Source organism: Arvicola amphibius, chromosome 11, assembly GCF_903992535.2.
Source record: "Arvicola amphibius chromosome 11, mArvAmp1.2, whole genome shotgun sequence".
NCBI classification, from domain to species: Eukaryota; Metazoa; Chordata; class Mammalia; order Rodentia; family Cricetidae; genus Arvicola; species Arvicola amphibius.
In genome coordinates this window covers 8,232,700-8,260,247 of record NC_052057.2, presented here as the reverse complement: position 1 = coordinate 8,260,247, position 27,548 = coordinate 8,232,700, and the positions used below count along the sequence as shown (strand labels likewise).

At 33.7% G+C, this 27,548-nt stretch overlaps 1 protein-coding gene across 3 annotated transcripts in view; it reads left to right on the top strand.

The window, feature by feature from the left end:
• Fstl5 (follistatin like 5) overlaps positions 1-27,548 on the top strand; it is a 393,360-nt gene that overhangs the window by 104,037 nt on the left and 261,775 nt on the right. For all 3 annotated transcript variants that reach the window (XM_038348044.1, XM_038348043.1, XM_038348042.1), the window contains exon 3: positions 661-909. In XM_038348044.1, coding sequence (XP_038203972.1) covers positions 661-909 — 249 coding nt within the window. The remainder of the gene's footprint in view (positions 1-660; positions 910-27,548) is intronic.

The following is a 27,548-nucleotide window of genomic DNA, read 5'->3' as shown; positions in this document are numbered from 1 at the left end:
TATAATATCAAACTAATTTTTAAACTTTTTTCAACTGTATATATGTCTTGTGGAAGTTCATTTTAAAGAATCAATAATAAGAGCTAACAAGTAAAGCTTCACACTTGTAAATTTCTTTAGTATCAGTCAAGGAACTCTTTGAACTCTGCTTACAAATTTGATTTTGGAATTATCATGATGGTATAAAGTATATTTAATCAGACTCCAAAGAATAACTCCAAACTTACAGTTGCATAGGCAGACGTGTATAACCGCAGAGGCTCAAAAAACAAAAAAAAAAAATCAGACATGAACATGAGAAAGAGAAGGGAGCCTCGGTAATAAGAGGAGGCATGGAGGGAATGATCAGAGTAGTCAAAATGCATTGCATAACATCTTCAAAAATGTTAAAATTATACATAACAATAATAGTGAGTCTTCAAATCTCAATGTACTCTGAAAAGAGAGGGCAGAATTAGAAGAGAAGAACCAGAGAAGAATCTGACAGCTTTTGAAATGGTTACTCACTGAGTTTTGTTGTAAGTTTGTTAAGTTAATTAAGTTAGTTGTTGTACTCTGGATTTCTTTGATAGCTTATAGACATTGTTCAACTGATATTTTGAAATGAAGTGGTTATGTCAACAAGAGAACCTTATCATTTGTTTTCTTTCTCATTTCCAGAATTTCTAATTCAGGATGGCCCTTTTGGATCCTGTGAAAATAAATTCTGTGGCTTGGGGAGGCACTGTGTGGTCAGCAGAGAGACAAGGCATGCGGAATGTGCCTGCATGGAAGCGTGTAAGCCGCACTATAAACCGGTCTGTGGGTCCGATGGGGAATTCTATGAAAACCACTGTGAAGTGCACAGAGCTGCCTGCCTGAAAAAGCAGAAGATCACCATCGTTCATAATGAAGACTGCTTCTTTCAAGGTAAGAGCAGGCGAGGCTCACTGTGTCATAGCCCTTTATCTTTCCTATTATCTGTTAGTGCTATTAAGATTTAAATTAGGTATGATTTTATCTCTGTAGGTGTCTCAAAAAGGAAAAGGACTAAATAAGCTTAGCATAACCAAGGAGCAGCAGTGTATGGAAATTTGCATGAGTATAATTCTGATATTCATTTATGAGCATAAAGCTGGCCAAAATCTGATTCACAATTTAATATAGCATTCAGCATTGCACCATATGGCTTCCCAATCGTGAAGTTATTATAGGGACAGAGGGTAGCCAGTTTAGTCTGCAGGCAAAAATCTCCCCAGTGTAAAACACCTAGAAGGCTCTCGAAGGCACAGGGAATGCCAAGCTGTGCTGTGGCAGCTTCTCATTTCTTCTTGATCTACAGAAATGTTTCAGTTTGCAGCACACAACTCAAATTATATGGAACCTCTAATTACCCACTTCAGTAACAATAAAGTCATAAGAAACTCAATTAGCAAATCTGAAGCCACAATGGTTTAACATTTTGAAGTGTTATTGTTTGCACTCGTACAATTTAAATGATGGCTTAGGGAATAGTACTTCTAAATTAGTAATTGAATTTCCCATTTTAACATGTTCTATAGATAAATCATCAGAAGGCATCACTTATTTATACCTTGATTTATTGCTTGGTAATTTAAGTTGGAGGAAATATTTTCTTTTTAGGGTTATGACTCATTTAAACTCTAGAGTCTAGTATAGAACATCCTTCTTCTAACAACAGGTCCCAGATTAAGTTGATTTTTGAAGGTTGGTGAACTCCTGCATCACAGTTAATCAGAATGCTCCTTAACTGTGTTCACACTATAGAAATTACAGGACATTTCATTCTTGAATTTTGGCTAAAATATATTGCAACACTTCATTTGCCAACTTATTAAAACTTAATGATTGAAAGCTATCAATTTTCAATATAATTTTTCAATAAAATGTATTTGAAGGAGACAAAAAAAAGGATAGCTGGACACTTTTAAGATAGCATAAAATGTGATATACTCTGGTCATTGTTATTGTGACTTCTAGAAGCAAAATGTTTTCGATGGGAAAGAGTAAGAATACTGTATAGACACACTGCAACCTGTGGACATTTTACAGAGTTTTGGCACAGTAGATTCTTTTCCTTTACTGTATGAGCACTGTTATGGATTAAAACTCATTTCTTTGCCTTTTCAATTCAATAAATGTTTTCAATATTTAATTCTTTATGTTAGACTTTGAAAGTGAAGAATATTCTTCTGTCATTTCAACCTAGGATGGTAAAACAAAATTCGTGCTTCCACACTGTTACCAAAAACTTAAGTAAATAGTATATAATATGTAAATGAACAAGGACATCAAGCTCTTGTCTTATTCTTTTTCAATAACATGCGTGTGTTTTCATGTGTGTATGCATGTGTGCATGTTGACATATGCAAATTTGTATGCTTACAGTGTCCACCAGAGCCAGGTCTTTCAGATACATTGGAACTGGGTGACTGTATGGGTGTAGGGAAAAAAAAAAAACAGAACCTCTAAAAAAGTCGTGTGCGCTCATATTAACTATAGATTCCTATTTCCAGGTGAGATTCTGCTCACCTGACATGGACAATTGGACATATAGACAGATGTGACTAAATATCATTTTAGAAGATAAACATGTGTAAATAGTGTTTTGCCTGATAAGTCAGCACTTATTTATAATGGCTCCAAATATTTAAATCAACATGAAATGTGTGAACAATAACCTGGGTCTCTTCAGAATTCATCACCCCAAGACTGTCCTTTAGATTCAACCTGAATATTAATCAAATCTAGGCATGCTTCAAAATGCATCTGATTATAGAGTACTGAAATCCCATTTATTTTATCTAGAGTTAACAGATTTAGCATACTTCCAGCTCCCAGAAGTTGAGGATTTTAAGTTTGTTTGTTTTAGCATTAAGCCTAATGAACAGTTAGTTCCTAAAATGCCTTTATTTGAGCAGAGAAAGAGTAAATAAATAACAGAACAAATTACTTGTCATCTTAGCAGTGATATGTTGCCACTTTGAGTTGTGGAATAAGATTCCGCTCTTTGAAGCTGCCCTTATTGTGATGTTTTGTAATAGATGCTGTGATTAGAAGTTATTTTTTATGGATTTTTAATCATTTACCTTGCTTCTTACAATGTCACGCTGGAAAAAAACAATTAAAATATCAAATTCACAACTTAAAAACCTTGTAATTAATTAAATGCTTCAAATGCAAATCAAACCAAGTCAAAACAAATCAATGATGCAATGCATTTTGTATTTTAAGACTATAAAATAATAACTGCGAAACCTTACATAAAAAATGAACAAACATCTATTGGCCAAACTACATTAATTTTTAAGTAAACATTTCGATTGTTTCAGAATTGCATACATTGATGTAATTCCCACACCATTTCTTCCTCTCAGACTCCTTTATTTTTCCCATTTTTTTCCCTGTTAGATAGTCAAGAGCTTTTTTTTTCTTTTTATTTAATTGCTATCCTCCACTTCACACTTTTCTCGCCCCCTCCCCCCTCCCCCCATCCCACCCCACCCCTATGTTCCCATTTTTTGTCCGGCAATCTTGTCTACTTCCAGTATCCAGGAGGATAACTATATGTTTTTCTTTGGGTTCACCTTCTTATATAGCTTCTCTAGGATTTTTACGAATTATAGGCTCGATGTCCTTTATTTATGGCTAGAACCCAATTATGAGTGAGTACATCCCATGTTCATCTTTTTGGGCCTGGGTTACCTCACTCAGGAAATTTGGGATCCACCTACCCCAGGACCCAGCAATCCCACTCTTGGGAATTTACCCAAGAGATGCCCAATCATATTACAAAAGCATCTGTTCAACTATGTTTATAGCAGCATTATTTGTAATAGCCAGAACCTGGAAACAACCTAGATGCCCTTCAGTGGAAGAATGGTTGAAGAAAGTGTGGAATATATACATCCTAGAATACTACTCAGCGGTAAAAAACAATGACATCTTGAATTTTGCATGCAAATGGAGAGAAAAGGTCAAGAGTTTTTCTTTGCTTCACATGACTATCATTATTTTTACAATAACAAAATTTATAAGCTTATAATTTATCCTAAAATCATAATTTTACTAAATTGTATTAGCTCTCCACAGAAATAGATTTACTTATCTTTTTATTTATTTGCTTTTTTTCCATTTTTTGTTTATGTATTTATTTGTCTTTTTGAGACAGGGTTTCTCTGTGTAGCTTTGGAGCCTGTCCTGGAACTGCCACCCCCACTTTTTTTTAAAATGCACTTTTTATTATCTTTAAAGTAAATATACAATTGGGACTTGGGACACTTGTTTTTTTAAAGCTAGCTAGAATAGGATATTTATTCTTTTTTATATTTTTGTTTTCTTTTCTATTATTATTATTACTACTACAGATTTTCCTTTAAGGAGGGGCTTGAATACAGAAAATACAATGACTGTTATGACACGAAGGCTAAGATGTTATTTGGTCCTTGCTTTAAAAATATTGTCCTTACTTTAAAAATCCACTTATTAAGTTTTATTAGAACTTTACTATTTGTATCATTTTGACTATTGAAGTGAGTAAGGAGACTGTCATGTGCCATACAGTTGAATACAGCAACACATATACAAAAACGTGTGAATACATGAGTAAATCTGAGTCAAGTGTGGGAATTCGATGAGAGTTAGAATCCTAGTTATAATGTAATACCTTCGTAAGGATAATGCTGCCCTTGGAAGAAGCTGCATAAAGGGCGCGTGGGATCTACATATTATTTTATGCTAATTTGTGTGAACTAATAATTTTCATTATTAATTCTAAATCATAAAGTATTGAAAAATACTAGAAAATAACCAATATTTAATGAAGGCATAAGTTGCACTATTGATTACCTGTTTGATTTTTAGTTATTCCTTTTTGTCTTATACATTGAGTTTACCAGGAACATGTTAAGCATTTGAATTTAATTTATCAAAATATATTTAATTAGCATAACCATATGTGTTGGTTAATTGATTTAGATTGTACGTAGAATGTGGGTTAATACATGTATCTTATTAAATATTGTGTATAGTGTTACCTGTGTCTCATTTATTATTTATTATTAAATATTGAAATGTCACTACAGTAATCATAGTATTTACTAAATAAAATGCATTAATAATTTTACCAAAAATTTTCTTTAGTGATAAGTGACTTGTGGACCTATAGGTACCATATCTCATGAAGACATTTATTTTCTGATTTAGGTCATCTATGGTAGAGCATTTGTCGATTGGCATCATCTACTTTGTAGCAATGTTCAACACAACCTAAAATGCTATATTTTTACCCAATTCCTTGCTATTTGTTTTTGTACTACAAGACTCTTGACTGAAAGTCATTTTTCTTTTAAGGGACTTCTAAAGCACATCGATTCATTTTAGCACTACAAGGACTATTTCCTGACTCTGGGTCAGTCTGTCACACAAGGTGGAATTTACTTTCTCAAAATGTAGAAGTTAGCTAGAATGCGAAAACTGAGATACAAACTATGTCAAAACAATGAGGGAGTTAAACCTCTTATGAGAAAGTCGATTGAACAGGAACCGTTTTGCCGTTTACTGTGCTGGGAATAAAACCACCATAAAGGCAACCGTTCTGTGAACTTATATGTACATCACAAACAGTAAGTTCTTGGAGATCTGTTTGTTAACTTTATCTTTGCACTATTTGAAAGAAATCTCACATTGTTTCATTTAGCCTTTCATAGTCTGAACAGACATGTGCATACCATTTTTATGTGTTTTATCACGACTTTAAATCAGAGAATTACAGACGTTACAGTTGAAATGATGGAGAGTGATATTTTAAACCACATCAGTGAATATTATGGGCTATTTTCCATATATAGTAAGGATGCCTTTCTTTTGCAAAGTACACCTTCAGAAAGCTTCTATCTTACTTTATGTTTAATAATTATTTTATTCCATTTTAAGAGAAAATAATCTTGGAGGACTAACATGCAGATTTTTATTTGTTTATTTGTTTGGTCAATATTAGTCATCCGAAATGCAGACTGATGGAGAAATTAATGGCATGGGAAATTATATTTGCAAACTCACTCAAATAGACAATCAGAAGTGGTTGCTTCTCTGAATTCACGCAGTACTCATTAAAAATTCTTAATTTCATAACTTTTGATGAATTTATGCTAAAATTTTCTGAGTTTGCTGATATCAAACAGTTACCTCACTCATTTTTACATTAGCTTAATACAATGTTTCCCCCAATGATATTAAAGGAGCCTTTAATGTACTTGCTAGAGTTTACAATTTTATGTATTTACCTGTCATTTATAGATATTAGATTCACAATATATAGATGTTTAGTGTAAGATGAAAATGACCTAAAACTTAAAATAATATCTAGACTAAATAAATCATGCATAGGAATTTTCTATGAGGTCTCTTCAACAAATATGTTACATACATTTCAATTCCTGGAAAAACAGATCATTGGAAAAATATTTGCTTAGCATGCGCGAGACCTAAGGCACGAAATCCAGATTATAAAGACAGAGAGAAAGAAGGAAATTATATATATATATATATATATATATATATATATATATATATATATATATATATATATATATATATGGAAGGGAGGAAGGCAGGAAAAGAAAGAAAAGAAGAAAAGAATCTTTCAAACAGCAAGTAGAGAGCAGCAGACAAAGACAAGGAAGAAACAGGCAGTAGTAAATCATTTAAAAGAACTTGTAACAGTATCAGGGCACTAATCCATTATAGTGAATCAATTTAAACTGAAAGTAAATGTTGACCTCAGTTAAGAACCAAGGGATTCTGTGACTCTGACTTGAGTGGTTTTTTTGTAGAAGAGAAATAATATTCTTAGCAATTCTTGACTATTTGAACCAAACAGTGGTAGAATAATACTGAATTTATCACTAGAGATTCAGTATTTGTGCACCTTTGATTTGAATTGACAGTTACACGTGAAATCACACATATATTTTAGGTTGAAAGTCTAACCTTTTGGAGGGACAGAATATCAAAAGCCCAAATTTGCCAGGTTATAATAAACTAATTGATTATAGTAAACTATATGATTTTTGATAAGAATATTCACAGAAAAAAGTTGAACAAGTTTGAGAACATACTTTTTATTTGAAATCAGTAATTTTTAATTTTCATGAAGTACATTATAATTAGTTTAAATTATATCACAAATAGAATATTTATTGGATAGTTAAAATATTATTTTTCTATCTCAATTTTCTTCTTCATTCTCTAACCAATATCAAAGATTAAGAAGTAGGTTTTTCATATTTCATTTTTCAAAATTTCCCATTTTTATATATGAATTTTAACTTTCAAATACCTATGGTATTCTTATTTGTTATATTATAATTTAAAAAATTACCTAATTCCCAGTTTCAAGTATTGCCTCTTACTACTTCATATTTTATGTTTTACTACTGTGTGAACTTTTTGTTAAGAGTTTTGAGCATAATATTAAAAGAGGCAAGAACTCAGCCGGGCGGTGGTGGCGCACGCCTTTAATCCCAGCACTCGGGAGGCAGAGGCAGGCGGATCTCTGTGAGTTCGAGACCAGCCTGGTCAACAAGAGCTAGTTCCAGGACAGGCTCTAAAGCTACAGAGAAACCCTGTCTCGAAAAACCAAAAAAAAAAAAAAAAAAAAAACAAACAAACAAACAAACAAAAGGTAAGAACTCAAATCAATTTGAGTAATTCAAAGAATATGTCTACCTTGAGGTTGTTTATGGATAGTGTCAGTCATCATTGATGAATGGACATTTTATTATCATGTTCATTCTATTACTATCTTGTTTCATTTGTGAAGTATAACACTGGTATAATCTTCAGAATATTACAAAGTGAAGAATGTTTTTTTTTTAAAAAAGATTACTTTCAATGTGGTTAATTTTCAATCTTAACACATGTCTTTTATACTCAGGATAATGAAAATCATAGTTGATCGCATCCCACCTATAAAACTGGGATAAAATATTCCAAAAACTGAGTTTGAGAATTGTTCTCTTTTAATTACATTAAAATTATATTCTTTTATCAAATTGTGTTTTAAAGTCCTACACTATTTCAGAAAGAACTTGAAATTTTATTAAAGTAAAAAATTAAAAACCAAATGTTAAAGGGAATAGCTTTGCATTTTTTTTCCTCCACATAGATATGTGGAAGGGATACCTTTTCACAAAACTGTATTCAATAAAGAAAGCTAGGTACTTCCCAGTACAATATAAATGGTTCATGACTAACTAACAATGCTGGTCCTTTGTCACTGGTTAAGAAAAATATATATATAAATATTTAGTTTGCTTATGGTAGCAAAATATTTGCAATATCAAATACTCCAGAGATAGAGAAAGGAGAATCAGCAGTTCAAGGTTGTCAAAACTTTGTTTAACCAGTTAAAGGCTTAAGTCTTAGTTACAGGAAAACTTGTCCATAAAACAAAACAAAAGAAACAAGAAAAATATAAAAATTAAATAAAAATTTGTCATCTTAATTAGTATCAGTGTAAATAAATTGAAATCAATGACTTAAAGTAAGTTTTAGAATAAAAATTTGAGTGTTATTTGTAGTGACTTATGAGTCACAGTTACAGCAGATTTGATACTTTTTGTAGCATTTATTAAAATAGATCATCCACATCTAATGTATTTTCTACATGATAATCACCCTAACGACTTCTTCTAATCAAAATATGCATACCTAATGTTTTGAATACTGGGTTTCTAAAGTTATCCCATGAAATCTGGACATTAGCTGTCAATACATTTTTCCCACTATATTTTCTCTTGGCCTAAATCGCACACTTGTAAGTCTCCATAAAATATTTCCTCTCTAGACTCTGATGTAGACCCATGAGTAGATAGATGTGAAACAGTGGTGGATTCATACATTTTAAATAGCTGTTACTAATATTTAGCTGGAATCACATTATAGGCAAACTAGCAGAATTGCTATTTTTTTTCTTTTTTTTTATTAAAGATTTCCATCTCCTCCCCCTTCCCTCCCCTCTCTTCCACCCATACCCCCACCACTCCACCCCTCTCCAAGACAAAGAGCCATCAGGGTTCCCTTCACTATGTTAAGTCCAAGGTCCTCCCAGCTCCCCCTAAGTCCAGGAAGGTGAGCAACCAAACTGACAAGGCTCACAGTGAGCCCGTCCATGCTGTAGAGTTCATGTTCATTGCCATTGTCCTTGGTTTCTCAGTCCTCCTCCGCCGTCAGCCACATTCAGAGAGTCCGGTTTGGTCCCCTGTTCCATCAGTCCCATTCCAACTGGACTTGGTGGTCTCCCGTTAGATCTGTCCCACCGTCTCAATGGGTAAACGTGCATGGGGGTGGGGTGGGATGGGGGGATGGGGGATGGGGAGAGAAAAGTGTGAAGTGGAGGATGGGAAGAGCTTGGGGGAATAGGATGGTTGGGATATAGGAAAAGTGGATATGGGAACAAGGAATTATATATCTTAATTAAGGGAGCCATTCTAGGGTTGGCAGAGACTTGACTCTAGAGGGGTTCCCAGGTGTCCAGGAAGACGCCCCCAGCTAGGTCCTTGGGCAGCTGAGGAGAGGGTGCCAGAAATGTCCAGATCCTATTGCCATACTCATGAATATCTTGCATATCACCATAGAACCTTCACCTGGCATTGGATGGAGAAAATGACAGAGCCCCACATAGGAGCACCGGACTGAGATCCCAAGGTCCCGATGAGGAGCAAAAGGAGGGAGATCATGAGCAAGGAAGTCAGAATTGCTATTTTTACATGAGGATGTGAGTCAGGACATTGAAGGAGAGCTTGAAGCACGAGCAATACCACTGGGAATTAGAGATACATTGATACAGGTACAAAACTAAGGGTCTCTGTCACTGAAATGTGGTTGGAAATGAGGGCAAACTCAGATCACAGAGTTAGGGATAAAAATTAATACTTCAAAGGATGACAGAAGACCCGCAGAGGACATAACTGCATGTTTACTGCTAGCGCAGGAAAGACATTAAGACAGTGCTGACATAGCTCTTAAACAGACAATTTGGAAATGGACAGAATTGTGAACTGTATTAAGTGGTTTTGAAGTTGGTTAGACTAGGAGTTGGGAAATGAACATTAATTTGGAAAGCTTAAGGCCATATTTGACTTTGGAAAGAGTGAAGAGATTGAAAATTAGCCCCGAGGAAATGTGATTACAAGTGCATTAGATTATTACTTGAACAAAAACAGGAAGGAGGCAATGAGTACTACCAACAGTGTCTGTCACATTAGAACAAGGAAGTAGCTAAGGAAAAGGTAATGGGATACAATGGAGATAATTCAAGAAGAGATGGTCTGTGCTGGCCCACAAAGTTGGAACACACGGCCCAGGTGCAAAGAACGTTCACTGCTCTCAGAACACCTGTAAAAGGAAACAGGTTCCATCAAAATCACGTAGTTAATGCACATTTTACATTTTAAAAGTGTCTGTGTAACAGTTCATTTTTCATTGAAATAAATTAATATTTGGCTGAAAATATCTGTGGAGAAGGTTGTTGCAGTTTTGAGTAGTGGAGAAAAAGGTAGGAGACACAAACCGGGCAAGGAGAAAAGGTTGGAGATCAAGTAAGATTTCATATTGTGTGGGAGAAAGCAAGTGTCATTCACATGATGAGAGGGGGGTGAGAGAATCAAGCAGGATTTCCCACAGCTGTTGCAATCCTGTAATGCCACTGCTTATAAACTCACAAAGAGAACATTTTGTGTATTCCTTCTCTAAATGGGAATAGTGGCTTATATTAATGCACCCAAAAGACAAAAAAAAATGAAGTTTAGCAAAGCATCTAATTTTTAAAAGTAAGAAATAGTAAGGCTGCAAAACAACGTTCCCTGACTCTCTCTAGGAAGAAGGATCACACTCTCTTCATGTATATTTCTACTTTAAGACGCATTTTGAAGTGGTCTTTTGCACACATAGGAGGCTTCTGTCATCCATGTTAGTTTTTTTTATTTCTTTCAATAGTTTCAGGTATGCATAATCCACCAAAATTGATATATTGAATGGAAAATCCCAGAAAAAAATAACTTTATAAGTTTAAATTGCTTAACAAGTTGAAGAGGTTGAGCAAATTCCTCATTATGGATCACCTTGCTCTCTCTGGACAGGAAATGAGGCATCCTTTTTGTTTCATTTATCTCCCATATAATTGATATGCATCTGCTAATAATTTAGTCATCCACCCTAGTGATCACACTATGAAGGTGTTTGCATGGCTGTGTTCATGCAACTCTTGTTTCACTTGGTACTACCCAGAAGTCATAAATACTAGCCATTCAGAGATGGGTGATGTGGGATGTCCTTCTATATATGTGTTGCTCTTACTGGTTAATGAATAAAGATGTTTTGGCATATGGCAGGGCAGAATATAGCCAGACAGAGATACATATAAAGAGAAGGCAGAGTCAAAGATCCCATGTAACTGCTGAAAGATACAGATGCCAGAACTTTACCTGGTAAGCCACAGCTTGTGCTGATACACAGAATAATAGAAATGGATTAATTTAAAGATGTAAGAGTTAGTTAATAAGAAGCCTAAACTAATCGGTCAAGCAGTGTTTTAGTTAATATAGTTTTTGTGTGATTGTTTCAGGTCTAGGCAGCCGGGAAGCAAACAAGCAGCCTCCTGCTACAAAAGATAGAAAGGACAGATACATTTAGATTCTTTCAATGAAAAGTGTTCTTTTCTTAATTAGGATAAAAAAAAATGTTGAACCATAATGTCTATGCTACTCACCACACTTCCTATCATCAGACAGGCAATGTGCCAACTGATGTGGGATTCCCCTCTATGTGCTATGAATATGTTTTATTATCATTGGTTAATAACGAAGCTGCTTTGGCCTATGACAGGGCAAAATATAGCTAGGCAAGAAGTCTAAAGAAAGATACAGAGAGAAAGAAGGTGGAGTCAGGGAGACACCATGTAGCTGCTGAAAGAGACAGATGCAGCAACCTTACCACTAGGTCACAGCCTCGTGGTATTACATAGCTTATTAGAAATGGTTTAGTTTAACATGTTAGACTTAGTTAATAAGAAGCCTGAGCTAATAGACCATACAATGTTGTAATTAATATATTTTCTGTGTGATTATTTGGGTCTAGGCAGCTGGGAAATGAATGTGCAGTCCTCATTTACAGCAAACTCCTGTATCATAAGGAGCATCAGCTCAGTACACTAAAATATTGTTGAAGAGAAAGAAATACACACTAATATGAATTTCACAATAGCATTTTCATATTTTACTTTATCATCAGTTAATCCAAGTGCAATATTGAACTTCATTTATAAATTAATTTTTCATAGATATCTATTATAGAAAAATAAGAAATACGCTACTAATTGTAGGCAAAGGCTGCTCTTTCATTTCCTGGCTGCTCAGACCTGAATAATCATACAGAAACTATATTAATTACAGCACTGTTTGGCCAGTGACTCAGATATATTTCTAGCTAGCTCTTACATCTTGAATTAACCCATTTCTATTAATCTGCGTATCACCACAATACTGTGGCTTACCGAGTAAGGTTCTGGCTGGTGTCTTTTTCCTTCAGCAGCTACAGGGCATCTCCTTGGCTCTACCTACTTTCTCTCTATAGCTCTGTTTGCATTTCCCACCAGCTTTACTCTGCTAAATCATTAGCCAAAACAACTTTATTCATCAACCAAAAAAGCAACACACATACAGAAGAAGGACATCCAACATCAACAAAAGACAGTTTTATTCAGTTATTGCAGTTCTTAGAGTTCATGTCTTATGGTTAAAGACTGAGGGTCACTACAGAGCAAAGGTGATTTCTGCATCTCTACATTGTGTTATACATTATGACATCATTCCCGAATGTTGTCATTCATTTAATATCTGTTCTTAGTAAAAATAACTTTAAATTTGTATCAATAAACCAAATCCAAACCAATGTAAGATATTTTGAGATTAATAGTTGCTTTATGGATTAAAGTGGATTCAATAATCTATCTCTTTATCCTCTCATTTCTATACCTCCCCCTTTTACCTATCAGAATAAATTCCTCAAACTAATCTCCATTGTTCAGCTTTTTTTTCTGACCATTACCAACTATACTTTGTAACCAAACCCCAAACAATGACAAACATTCATAATTAATTGAATAATCAAAACCTACCCATATCCCATCTCTTGGGAATGCGGGTGTCATTCTTTATACTACTTCATATTGTCTGGGGCACTGGTTTCTTTGGGGGAACCTTCAGATAATTAGAATAAAAATGAAGTTCAGCCTTGAGTAGTCTTGTCTGTGAGGCTGAGCCATCTTTGCTAGCAGCCTTGAAACTATACTGGATGCAGACTTTTAAGAAGACTGTAACAGAGGCATTTGGAAATGCTAGGTCACTGGGCCATCTATTTCATTCATTTTTGGCTTCTTGTTCTAAAAATATATAAACTTTTAAAGGTAGCACAATACAAGTAGAGAATATATGGTGTGTACAAGTCAGTTAAGGATGATTTTTGTTTTGATTTTTTTGTTTTAGCAGATAAAACATACATTGTGTATCTTGCAGCTGTTCTAGGTTTATCTATTTTATTTCTGTAGTTAGGATTTCAGGTGGTCTTTCCTGATCAAACCTGACATTTTTTTTAACCTGGAATGAATCCACAGCTTCTCATTTCCTGTGGAAATATATGCATAATTTCTCCCCCGAAGCAACACACCTTTTTACGTAAATTTTGAAGTCAGGATATGTTTAAATATTAATTTAGGTTGGTTTAATCTAGCAGCTTTATAATCCAGGATCTCTTAGTAGCCAAAAGATTCATAGACAACACAAGAATATATCCAGACTCTGTGTGCATTTTCCAACTTTGTGTGACTTTCTTCATATTCCTTTATTCCACTTTGAAGGACTTAATCATTTTAAAACTATGTATTTTTTATGACTGACTATACCCTTTCTCATTTCTCTTAAAGTCTTTGTATATTTGTCAACACACTGTAACCCTTTTAGAGGGTTATTTTCTGTCTGAATCTGTCTTTACTGTGTATCTGTGATCTCGTTCTAACTACATGAGCCTTTAAACTGGTAAGCAGCATGGCTAGGACCTCAGCCTCTGTTTTGTTGACTGGCTCTGCACTGCTTCATTTGCTGAGAGCCTAGCTTCATGGTGGAGGTACCACAAAAGCCATGTTTACCACCTCAACTCTGGGGTGTTTCCATGTCCACGCTGCCACTGAGTAGTGTATTACCTGCTGCTTAGCCACATTTAAGTGTTTGGAAGCAGGGCATCTTATCTTTGAAAAGTAATGGGTATCTTCAATTTTCTATGACTGTAATAACTGTAGACATCTAGAAAGATGTTTATTACTTACCCTGACATTGAAGAAATATAAAATTTTCATATATATATATATATATATACACACACACACACACACACACACACACACACAACCATTTTTGCTGCTAGCACTGAGTCAAGAAGCTTTCTTTGAAAAGAGCTTCAGCTGTGCTTGCTGTTAGCAAACAGAGCCTACCTGAGAAATGGAGGTTACCAAGAAGCTGCATTTGACTCTGTTTTTGTTTGGAAACTAGTTTTCAGCTTTTTTAGGTCTTACATGGATATAGGTACCTGACATTTGGGTGCCATATGTAGGCAGTCTTTTCTTTCCTGCCTGCCAGTTTCCAAATAACCAGTATAGAGACTTAATATGAATTAGAAATACTCAGCCAATAGCTCAGGATTATTTCTAACTAGCTCTCTATAACTTAAATTAACCCATTTCTATTCTTCTATGTGGTGCCTTGAGACTCACAGCTTTTTTTCTCCTGCAAATCCTCCTTTCTCTCCATCTGGCTGATGACTTCTATGACTTTGACCTTCTTCTTCCCAGTGTGCTCCAAGTTTTGCTTTCCTGCCCATCTACAGAGAAGTCAGGTCTTTATTCACCAATGAGAATAATACACATTCATACTATATAGAATGGTTATTTCACAAAACTGATAACATAAGGTTTTATTCAAAGATTGAGCCATGAAGTTCTTACTTTAACCTGTTTTGTGGTAATAAATGGCTTGGTGAATCAACTAATTGTCTGTTACATTTCCCAATATTAGAAAACATGCTCGATGAACATCTCTTAGGAACATTTAAATGACTTGATGTCAAAGGACATTCTTCTTTCATTAAACAAAATATTTTTTCTGTAATATTCAGGTTGTACATTGGAGTCAAACATCAGTCATAGGCATTGCTTTTTTATTAGAAATTTACAATTATTGATTGTGTTTCAAATTAAAGCGGGACTATATACAACAATAATTATGTTAATAAAATAGCATAAAACAGATGGGGAATTAATTCTGCTTTTCACCATGTATGTGAATTTTCTACAGTTTTAATGGTTATGAAGTGTTGTTTTAATAAGGAGACAGTATTTTTAATAATAATGGATGAGAAATAGTTCAGCAGTTCTATTTCTCTTACAGAGACCTGAGATTTGACTCCCGGCATCTACAGGGCAGGTCACAGCCATTTGCAGTTCCAGTTCCACATGATTCTATGCTCATGTGTGGCCTCTTTAGACACTGCATACGTGTTGTACATGGTCATAAATGCAGGAAAAACTCACATACACATAAAATTTATCTTTGAAAAGTAATGGATATCTTCAATTTTCTATGACTGTAATAACTGTAGACATCTAAAAAGATGTTTATTACTTACCCTGACATTGAAGAAATATAAAATTTTCACATATATATATATATATATATACATATATAACACATATAATGTAGAAATGATGGTGCATGTATATATGTATGTGTGTATATATATATGTGTGTGTGTGTGTGTGTGTGTGTATGTGTGTGTGTGTGTATAAAAATGATGAAAAATCTAGAATGGTAAATGGTAGGCTTTAACCAATGCTAACATTTTGAGGAAGTGAGATCTTGACCTACTAATCTCTAATCTTCACGTCACCTGATTGTTCTTTCTATAGTTCAACTCAATCATAGCAAAACTGTATGTAAAGTAAACTAAGTGTGTAAACCAAGAGAACATATATTATAGATTTACTTATGTTGGATAATATGTCTAAACTTTCATTACTTGTACTTCATGTGAAATATTAAGGAACGTGTAAACTTGTATGCTTTGTATATTTAGGATCAGAATAATAAGTATGGTATTTAGTTCAGATGACAGTCTACAAAGCATAACAGTAGCATTTGGGGATTTAATTAAATTTATGTCAAAATTTCTTTCAAGTTGCGAGGAAAAATATTCTTGAGTAATATAACACATGTTTTGGCCTTTAGAAATGTTGACAAGTGGAAACATTTACATGACACATTAGTACATTCTCCCCAACTGAGAGGGAACTAGTTACAACATAGTAACAGCTTTCGTTCATTGATTCCACAGTAAACACTCAAACCCACTCTTCTATAAATATTTGAAAGCTGAGTCTACTGGCAACAACAGGCATGAAAATCCACATAAAGAACATCTATAAATATATAAAAAATTATGTCATTCTTTTAAATGTAATTCCAGTTATTTTACTGTAGAATACAAAAAAATAAGTGCAAGCCTTAATCATATATGTAGGCATTATCTTACAAACAATATGAATCCAGATTACAGTTAAAGTAAATTTAACTTCAATATACTTGCATTTTGTACTGAGAGACAAGGTCTCTATGCCCCCTTCATCATTTATACCGTTTTGAATCTTAGCTATGAACAGTGGCCATTCACAGTGGGCAGGTCTTCCTATCTCAATTAACATAATAAGGAGCACCACCACCAGCTTGTTCGGAAGCACATACTCCAAGTGATGCTAGATTTTTCTCAATCTACAATTAGCATTATTATAATCCTAATGGCATAAATCCCTTCCACTTACCCTTTCAATACTTTATGACTTCCTAATAGTATAAAAACCTGGGATTAAGTTTGTATTACATGCCTGGGGGACATTTCACATCCTAAAAGTAGGAATAGTGACAGAAATTTGTCATGAAACTATGCTTTTTTGAAAAGGGACAAGGCATGGACCCTGTTTGAATATCATTCCAATAGCATTTTATAAAAGATCAGGGTGACGAACTGTTATGTGTGTAGAAAATGAAGTATGTTCGAGAACAGCCTTGTTTGTATAGTGGTTCCCAGAGCATACAGAATCAGACAGAGAAACTCTCTCTTAAAACAACAACAACAAAGAAACATGAAATTATTTAACAAAACCATTAATTCCATTACAGTAACTTACTTTAAGGAAACTTTTATCAGTTTCATTATAATGATTGATTATGTACCGACTTCTCATTGCTAAGATAGATGTGCAATAATCAACTATTTGCAATCCATAAGATTTAAGTAATTTAGAAATACATACTTATCTATAATAAAATATATATATGCTTCTACACACCAATTTTTAATTTAAATTTAAACTCAATAGTACTGCTTGAAGGTCTTTGATTTTCCAAATACAACCCAAATCCAATGACTTCTTATGAAATAAAAGAATGCACAACAGATATTGAACCCCCATCACCATTGGCTGAGGCTCCACAAACATTCTGCTAACATGAATTGCATGTACATTTACTTTGTTTGAATCTAAAATAATTATTGGTTTGGCATTTTTTGAGTACATATGTATGTGTGTGATAAGTGATAATTTTTGTGCTTTTTGAGTTCTTACTGAATAAGAATACTTCCCTTTCTCCTTAAATAAACCAACAAAATGACTTTCTTTTGTAAACTGAACAATACTAGCGTTCTTTAAATTATTGAGAAGGATTATAGTTCTCATAATAAAATTGTGTGAGCTAAGAAAAATGGGTGAAATATTTTTCATATTTGCTCTTGGTCTGAATTTTCAAAGCATCCAAGTTCCCCTTTCTCGTTGTCAAGTCCTAAAGAATTTGATGATGTGAGCTTGTGAACAATCTTAGTAAATGACACTTGTGACTCATCTCTGGTCAGAAACAGAATCATCACATTCGTTATGATATTCATGATCCGAGATCAATCCAGTGACAACTAAGAGCTGAGGCTTGGGCGAAGATGGGAGCACAGTATCCATTATGTTCTTATATACTTCAGCATCTCTAAATTGTCACATGCAAAGCTCCTAAAGGAAAATGAGTAAATTTAAATTTCAGCATTTATACTTTGAATCTGTACACCAATGCAATTTTTCCCATAGAGTGTTATATTAATGTGCTTTAAAGACAGCCAAAGAAATGTATTATCTGATGTTTTAACACAACTGTGGCTTGGTTGCCGTTATGAATTGTAACAGAGGTGAAGATGTGGAAGAGTTGTGTGGTATAGAATGACGTTATTCAGTCCTTGACGTTGATCTTCAGTTAGTGGTTAATCTGTCTTCTTACACATGTAGAGAAATATTGGTAATGAATTCTTGGGCGAATTCATGTTATTTCCTGAGGAGAGATTACTGTGTTAAACTAAACACTGCCAAATTTTTTGTACATTCAGTAAAATTTAATGTTTAATGTTTTATGTGTAAAAATCTAATGATATGTCCAAAATAGAGCTATCTGGCTTTCAATAAAATACTTGCATAATTGTGATCTTTAAACTATGAATTTCATTAAATTTGTAACTGACTTAAAATAATCACATTTTGATAAACTATATATTCAGAGATGACAGAGCAGTAAAAATTTGAAAACTTAGGTTCATGTAACAAAATGAAGAAATGATTTAACAAAGCATTTGTCATTTTACTGACATTTAGCAAAGAAAGAGGTAATGGTTTTGATAGGAATTTTTTCTTTTTCATAAAAAAATTAAATTATGTCTTTCAGCCAGCAGGAAATCAAAATTATATTTGAGAAGAACACTTGGGGCCAGTCTATTGAACAGTGTCTTTTAAACTAGTTTTAAATGATGGCACTTAAAATGAGGAGAGTAATCCCCAGAGGGCTTAATGAAGAAAAATATTGAATAAAGAACATGGCCAGAAAGTAGATTTTGGAATCCGACATCAGTTAGGAAAAGATCTAGCAAAGCAGTATCACAAAAGTCTCAGAAATGTGTTTGATGAAGTCTACCTTGTGCTGTCTAGTAGTAGCCACTAATCTTTAGGTTTAATTAGACCTCATTCTTCAACTAGCAGAGAACAAAGATAAACATTAACAGTAGCAAGTTATCAAATGTGAGGGGGTAAAATACAAGGAGGATTACGTCTACCCACAAAAGTTATAATAAGAAATTATTGAAACAGAGCCTATTTTCCTTCAATTGATTCTTTTTTGTTAAAGGTCATGCCACATGTCCTAGGTTGTCCATGAACCACGTTATTTAACTATCCTGCAAAACAATATTTTTAATTTTTTCATTACATCATGTAATCTATTACTATAAATTTAGTTAAGAATTAAATAACAAGTTCCTAATTAGGTTCAGAAAGGAAGTGTCCCTCCCTTGTCTTTGCCACTGACACTGATATGTCTTCCGCAATCTAAAGGAACATCATATACAAGAATGTAGTAGCATTGTTTCCTCACCTTTCAATTGGTAGTGGGATTTCACTAGACATTAAAGTCATTGGTCCTCTGATCAATGGCTAGTATATAAAACAGCGTGCATCATCAGAAGCATAACCATAGTAGTGTTCTGCAAAGATTAAGGACATATACAGACGCGTATCTATACCCAAAATAATCCAAGTGTATTTGTTAGTTGTTCAAATGCTATAAGATAGTGAACCTTGTGATGATTCTGTCATGACATGAGTATGGATTAGAAGGAACTGTATGATATCAAACATGCACACATCTGTCTTTGTTTTCTTAGGTCACATGAGACAGCATCACATTGTGCTACAGAAGAAACTGAACTCTAGTTCAGGCCTGAATAAACCATATTTATTTGGTCAGTGAGAGTCTATCTAAAAAGTTTTCCTAGATTTAAATTTCCTAATCTATGTGTATAACACTGAATTAATTTGTTGTTAATAAGCTCTAGATTTGAAATTCTAGGCACAGGACTGTAGAGTAGCTTCCATTTCCAGTTACTTTATAAAATACCTCATACATACAAGTAGAAAGCTTACCTATTGTTATTCTGATGGTTATATGTCTACCTATTCTGGAATTCTCCTAGGAAACCTATCTAATATTAACTTTTGAGGAGTAAACAGTTGGCTTCATCAACCAGTCTGGGACAAAATTAAAATATTTAACCTAAATATTTAACATTTTTAAAATAACATAGTCACTGGGATTATTGAATTTTAGAAATAGAGAAAATTTCTATTAATGAAACTGTTTTTGATAATTTAGAACATGAAAATTCTTAACAATGATTCTTAATTACTGTCAATAGCACAATAAGAACACTACAGTGTTCACCAGCTCTGCCTTAGTAGGTCTTGCTGTGTATTTAGGAATTACTTTGTTATGACCACAGAAATATACAGTGTTTATATAGAGGTATTAAGTTATCAGATAGCAGAAATTGTTTGCTCACATTTTTTTATTTGAAATACTTTGGTCATTTTCTTTCTATCATTCTATTCATTTGAAAGTAACTGGGATAGTTCCAATTTGCATTGAAGACACTATTAGAAACCGGAGATGAAAACCAGTAGAATAATTAGAGTAAAATAAGCTTAAAGTTAACATGAATATGGAATACAGACTTTTAAAACTATCTCAATATAGTAAAAGCTAATGATGTCTTAGGGGTTCCACTATCTGTCTTCAATTTAAAACAACTGCTAAAGGAATCATTTTTATTTAGTTATTTGCATTTCTAAGTATGATCCTTGCCATGATAATGGTACATAATGATTTTACTTATACTTCTTGGTTCCAAGTACAATTTTATGCTCATCATTGTAGATCCAGGTTGTGCTTTTTCTCAGATGGGTTGTCAATGATCACATATGCAGAAGTATTATTATATGTATGTGCTTAACCAGATGGTAAATGGATGTACAGGGAATATATTTATTTTTTTCTATGTAAAACGAAGTATAAATTTACCTATGATGCAACAAAAGCAGATGGCATCATCCTAAAACCAGTATTTATTCATTTATTGTAAGGTACAGAAATGGATTATGAACCCATTAAAACACATTAGGACAAACCTTTAAAAATGAATGCACTTCTGTATTTGAATACTTCTAGTGAAAAGGAAAATAAGATATAAAATAATATCATATAATGCTTGCAGTTCATTACAACATTTTTTCAAATAAAATTCTTAGAAATTTACACTTAGCAGATTGTTCTTCAGCTGTTAAATTTTTAGGCTAATAGCTCTAGATATCAGAACATTTATGGAAACTTTTATTTACCCTTATATTAGAATTAGCAATAGTTTATATGTGCAAATGGCAGTTAGTAGTAAATATAATTTTATTTGATAATTTCTGGGTTTATGTTTTAATTCTTAAAATTCAAGAACCTGATATGACTATTTGAATTGATGTGTATTTGAGCCCACAAATATTTGACAATAATTTACATGGGAAGATACAACTGATGTTATTATTATGTTTTCTGATGAAGAACTTTTGTGTTATTCATATAATGATTGTATAAAATGAGAAGAATTAGAGAATGTAAGCCTACTTTCAATGATTCCTATCTATTTTATTTGTTTTCTGAAGTCAAGGAAAATAGAAGTATAGTAAATTACATAAAAGAGAAATCATCCTGGATTTTCAGTTGACTAACATAATGTTGTTATTTTAAACTCTAATAACAAAATAAGCATTCAGTTTGTTTGTAATTAACAATGGAAAGGGAGAATAGAGAATCAAGTAAAAAAATAGACTTGAATGGAAGAGTAGCTAGAAAATTAAAAAAAATTACTTTGAGTCATATTCTAAATTGTGAATAAATTTTATTGACTATAAAATGGCACTAAGAGAAAACATATCACTTTAAAATTCTAAATTATTAAATTAAGCTTTTAGTTATTATTTAGTTCAGATTAGTTAGAATATCTAACACAGTCTAAATGTTAACAGCTGACATGTAGGGAGTAGCTTCAAGGAAAAACAAAACAAAATAAAACCCCCAAACCCACCTGTTCAGTAAGGAGGCAGCCCCACATCTTCATGACCCTTGAATCAAATTATGACTGGTTATAACATCAAAAACTGCTTCCTATTACCATCATCCATTGTTCATTTGCATACTCACTATGTTTGTATAAAGACACCTAATGTATTAGTAAAAAAAAGCCAATGAAATTTCTGATTAAATGCTTATTAAAATTACCATGGTTAAAATTCCTTGGTTAGCTATTTATAATATTAGTCAGTTCTTACTTGGTATAATGCAGGATTTTTAGATCAACTGTGATATAGGAAAAGATCAATTCCTGCATCTGCTAGATTCTTGCCTCTGACTTTAGCTTTAAGTAACCATGTTCTTTTGAATTCAGAGACAGTAGCTTCTTCCATCTTGGGTTTCTGTTATATTTTATGTCAAATATATCCTATTCATTCAGCAGTAGAAAGACAGTAAGAAAAAACTCAGTAGGTCTTAAGAGGCGAAGCTGAAAATGGCACATATTACTATTCCACTCAATCACCTCGCTGTGCCTAACTGCAGATGTGGCTGGAGGATTCAGCTTCGTTGTGTGTAAAGGAAGAAAAAAAATTCCGTGATGTGTATCAGTCTCTCCTGAAGTTACCATGTAGCTTTGGTTATTTCTTGGAGCTTTCAATTAGATTTTATAGAAATTGGTTAATAAATGAAGGAAAATAAAAAGAGATTTAGCAGGAGAATAAGTACACAAGAAAGAGTTGAGTATTTGGTTTTTACATTCATTTTATTCACTTAAGATTTTGCTGAATTTGTGAGATGTGAATGCATGGGTATAGGTACATAAGGTGTATGTCCAACTACATCATGATCAAATAAAGAATTCCAAAGTGGTAAGCAAGAGCTTTAAATATACCAAATCATCTTGATGGCCTGAATATTGGGTTTTGAAGTGAGGTGTCTTTCTTTATAGATTTTTAGTGTCTTCTTTGTAAAATTTATAGATTACATTGTAAAACACAATTAGCAAAAACAAGGCACGATTGAAAGAGGGCAAGGAGAGAGATATGGGAGGCTAGGAATAATAAACAAGAAGGGGGAAGATATGTAATTATATTATAATTCAAGAAAACAAGAGAAATTAATTGTTAAATGTGTGGATTGTTCTATAGTGTTTACTGAACATCTTTTTTATGTTGTAGAATCCCCATAGTATTCAGTTTTACAATGACTTGTCGTATAGAAAAAAGTAAATTAAATTGAAGGATTGATATGTACATCTGTCTATCTGACTGACTGATATTTAATAATTAATGATATCAATTATCTTTGTTTTTCTTTTCACATATATAACTACAGGAGATATTAAATATGAAATGCTGTAAACTATGAAAGATCAGTGCTCTAGAAAATAAAATTCACATTATCTTTTGTTCAGGACATTGTAAAAAGTCTGTGCAGTATTTCAAATTGGCAAAGCAAGTGGGCTCAGTAGTACAAGAAAAGGAGATAAATAAATGATAGAGATGGATAGATAGTATAGAAGAAAAATGCAATCCAGTGGAATAAATCATAATTAATTGAATATTAATGAGCCAAGCCTGATAGTGCTTGATAAGTTAGCTATAATGATATTTTGTTTCTGTTTTAACTAATAAAGCTTGCCTGAAGATCAGAGTGCAGAGCAAAACCACCTTAGGTCAGGCAGTGGTGGCACAGACTTTTTTTTTTTATCTTAGAATGTCATTTATTAATAAATTCATAGATTACAAGTCTTTCTTATTTATTTCTCAATATTCTAAACAAGAAACATTTTTATCCTTTAACTTTAAGCCAGATGCTGAGAATTCTAAGATGAAAAAGAATCTTTCCTTTTCCTTAAGGGAAAGGCCATTAGAAAACACATTTAACTGTATGTTTCTGCCACTGGATATGACAGAATAAGAGGGAAAGAGGCACCAATTCTATCTGAGATGTTTACACTCTTCTGTCAATGTTGTAGGAGATTATTTTCATCTTAATCTATATTGTGCTTAATTTTCAAATCCTGTTTAAAAGAATATTTCTTTTTAATTAGTTTAGGAGTTATGGTAGATTATCCACTGAAAGATTAATGACATGCTTTCTAGTGAAGTACTGTAAACCATAAGTTTAAAGTTGGACCAGATGATCCATTTAATTCTTTAACTTAACAGAAATATAGAGATATAAGTCTCCTAGAATATATAAACTTAAAATAATCATATGGCGCAGACTTTTAATCCCAGGACTAGGGAGACAGAGGCAAAAGAATCTATGTTAATTAAGGCCAATCTGGGCTACACAAAACTGATCCAGTCTAAATGAGAAACAGAGTTTACACAAAGGTGATTCTAGCTCTTGGGATCACATACCTATAATCTCAGCACTAGGGAAGTGAATACAGAATGATATGGCTGGGCAGAGAGGAATACAAGGCAGGAGGAGATGGGAGCTCATGGCGGTCAGTAGCAGTAAGATTTAGCCAGTCTGAGAATGCCATCTAGGCAGTCAGTCTGAGAAGGCAGTCTGAGGACAGGATTGCCCTTTATGTCTGAACATTGGTAGAGGTAAGAACTTTTGTGGTTGGCTGTTTTGCTTCTCTGATCCTTCTGCAACTATCCCCTGATAACTGACTTCGGGTTTTTAGCAATTTTTCATTATAGCTTTTTTTGGTTGTTTTGTTTTTTGTGGGTTTTTTTTTTTTTTTTTTTTTTTGAGACAGAGTGTTTCTGTAACTTTGGGAGCCTGTCCTGGAACTTGCTCTGTAAACAAGGCTGGCTTTGAACTCACACAGATTCGCCTACTTCTGCCTCCTGAGTGCTGGGATCAAAGGCGTGTACCACCACAGCCCAGTTTATTATAGCTTTTACTGTCTTTTCTCGGCCAAAAGTCTCGATGCTTAATTAATTTTATATATGTTTCAACAATTGTCTGGTAGTATTAACACACAGTACTGACTATGATTCACATTATAAGTCATATCTTCTTTTTCTATTATAGCATTCAGTGACAGACTTTCCTCAGACACATCATACAGTCGACCATCTGTCAAGCACCAAATCAGCAAAATGTTAAGTTGTAATTTTAGTTTTATTAATGCTTAGGTTGACCAAGAAAATACGTTTAAACACTGAAGAGTTTAATCATGTCTACAATATGTAGTTTGGAGGGGACTGTGTAACAGAATCCTTGTGTTTACAGCCTAGAAATTCTTGGTAGAGGCATATGTGACTTGTTTTACTATTAAACTTAGCATACTTGTACATAACACACAGAGTTTATGCCTTGTTCTTCTGGTAAAGGAATATACCACTTTTACAGCAGTGACCAACCTTTCAAATGCACTGAGCCTTCTGATGAATGAATGGCTAGTGTTAGCATTTTCAAGGGGGAAGAGAACTGTTTTAGAGATGTAATCCTTGCTGCGGTCTACCGTGAAGTTTAGTTATAACTTTCAAAATACTGTTTCCTTGTCTGTGCGAGCATGCTACACAACATAGAACAGACTAACCTTAATGCTGATTACTGGTTATGAGTGTGAATGAATGAGTTTTGGACTTTTGATGTTGCAGTAGGTTCCTGACACATACTTTAGTTTATATCATCATATAGAACAGCAGTTTTCAATCTGTGGTTTGCTACTTTTATATAAACTAATATTTCTGATGCTGATGGTCTTGGGAATTGAGACATGTGCACTAGCAAAATTACAGTTATGTAGTAGCAACAAAAACAATTTTATGGTTGGAGTTTACCACAACATAAGGAACTGTGCTAAAGGGTTGTAGCATTAGGAAGGGTGCGAATCACTTTAGAGAGGGCTGTAAGTAAACTGCTATAGTTTTGGTGGTAAATGTCCACAACAAGTCCAGAGTTATGTTATTAAGGGTAGGGGTGGATGTTTTGAGGTACAGAACCTTGGCGGGGGGGTCTTAAGTTAATCAATTTATGACCTTGAAGATTCCTTTAAATTTTCTCTTTCACTTTCTTGCTATGGTACATTCCATACATTGCCTACTATTGTTACGGTACATGGAACAGGAGCAATCTTTCATCATTTAGAGATGGATTTTTTAAAACCACAAGGCAAATTGATCTTTCATATAAAAAACACAAAAGGAAACAACCCTAATTTATTCTGAGACCAGTATGAGTGGCCAGTGGCATAACAACACAGATTTGCAACACCCAAAATTTCAAGTTTCAGTGAGTCAGCAATCTCATAAACTTTTACAGTAGCAGAACATAGATAGCCATAAAACACACACTTTCCATACACAGGTAGATAGAGCAGGTGGACAGGTTAGAACAAGCGGAGAAAATCTGTTACAAACCTTAGATGCTATGTGACATCACACTTAGCCTTTGAGTTGATGGAAACTAGAGATTTGTTTATATGTTTACAAAAGTATGTGTAATGCTCACAATAGATGTCAGGTCACACACAAGGGAGAGTAATTACTATTAAGGGGTTAAAGATGCCTTAAATAGTTTGGCTCTGAACTCTCAATAGTCTACTTTTCAACTCCATTGACATTCTAGTCAGTCAGAATTTGTAGTCACAGGTTCTTCCCAGATTAGTCACACATAAATATTGTTCCTCCATATGTAAAGTACTTCAGGCCCTTTGATACATAGATGAAAAGCTACCAACAACAAATTAAACTTGATTCTACCTTTAACAATCACTGCAGTTTGATCCAATGTCTTTGTCTTCCAGTTACTTTTTTAGGGTACGCTTTTGCATTTTACTTTAGATGTCAGTTTTTTCCAGGACAGTTTCTCTGATCTTCTAACTTGCAGGTAATCTGAACTTGCCATAGGCAAGCATGCCATAGGAGACTACACACTGGGACATTTTCATAACACACCTGATGATTCATTCATTTGTCTCTTGTACGACATTAGCTTTGTTCGACTCTTTGTCTCACGGCTGTTCTGTACAGAGCTCCGGTGTCATATTTAAGAAGTAGTGCTCCTTTAAGAGAAAAGTGAGAAATTAGGAAAATTGTTGGTTAATCAAATTATTTACTCTTAAATTATACTGAAAACCATTTGTTATTTCAATACCCTTCATACTGTGAGGTTATCTGTAAATGGAGACTCTGCTTTGGTTACCCAGCCACCCAACCTGAACAATCACACAGAAACTATATTAATTATAGTAATGTTTGGTCAATGACTCAGGCATATTAATAGCTCACTCTTACATCTTAAATTAACTCATTTCTACTAGTCTGTGTATTGCCACGAGGCAGCTCCTTCAGCAGCTACATGGAAACTACCTTCTTTCCTCTTCTATCTCTATTTGGATTTACCCTGCCATAGGTCAAAGCATCTTCTTTATTAACCAATGATAATGAAACATATACACATCATACAGAGGGGAGTCCCATACCATATATCTTACTTTTTAGTTACTTAAAACTAAGGATACTGGTTCAACAGAGATGTGTTAAAACCACC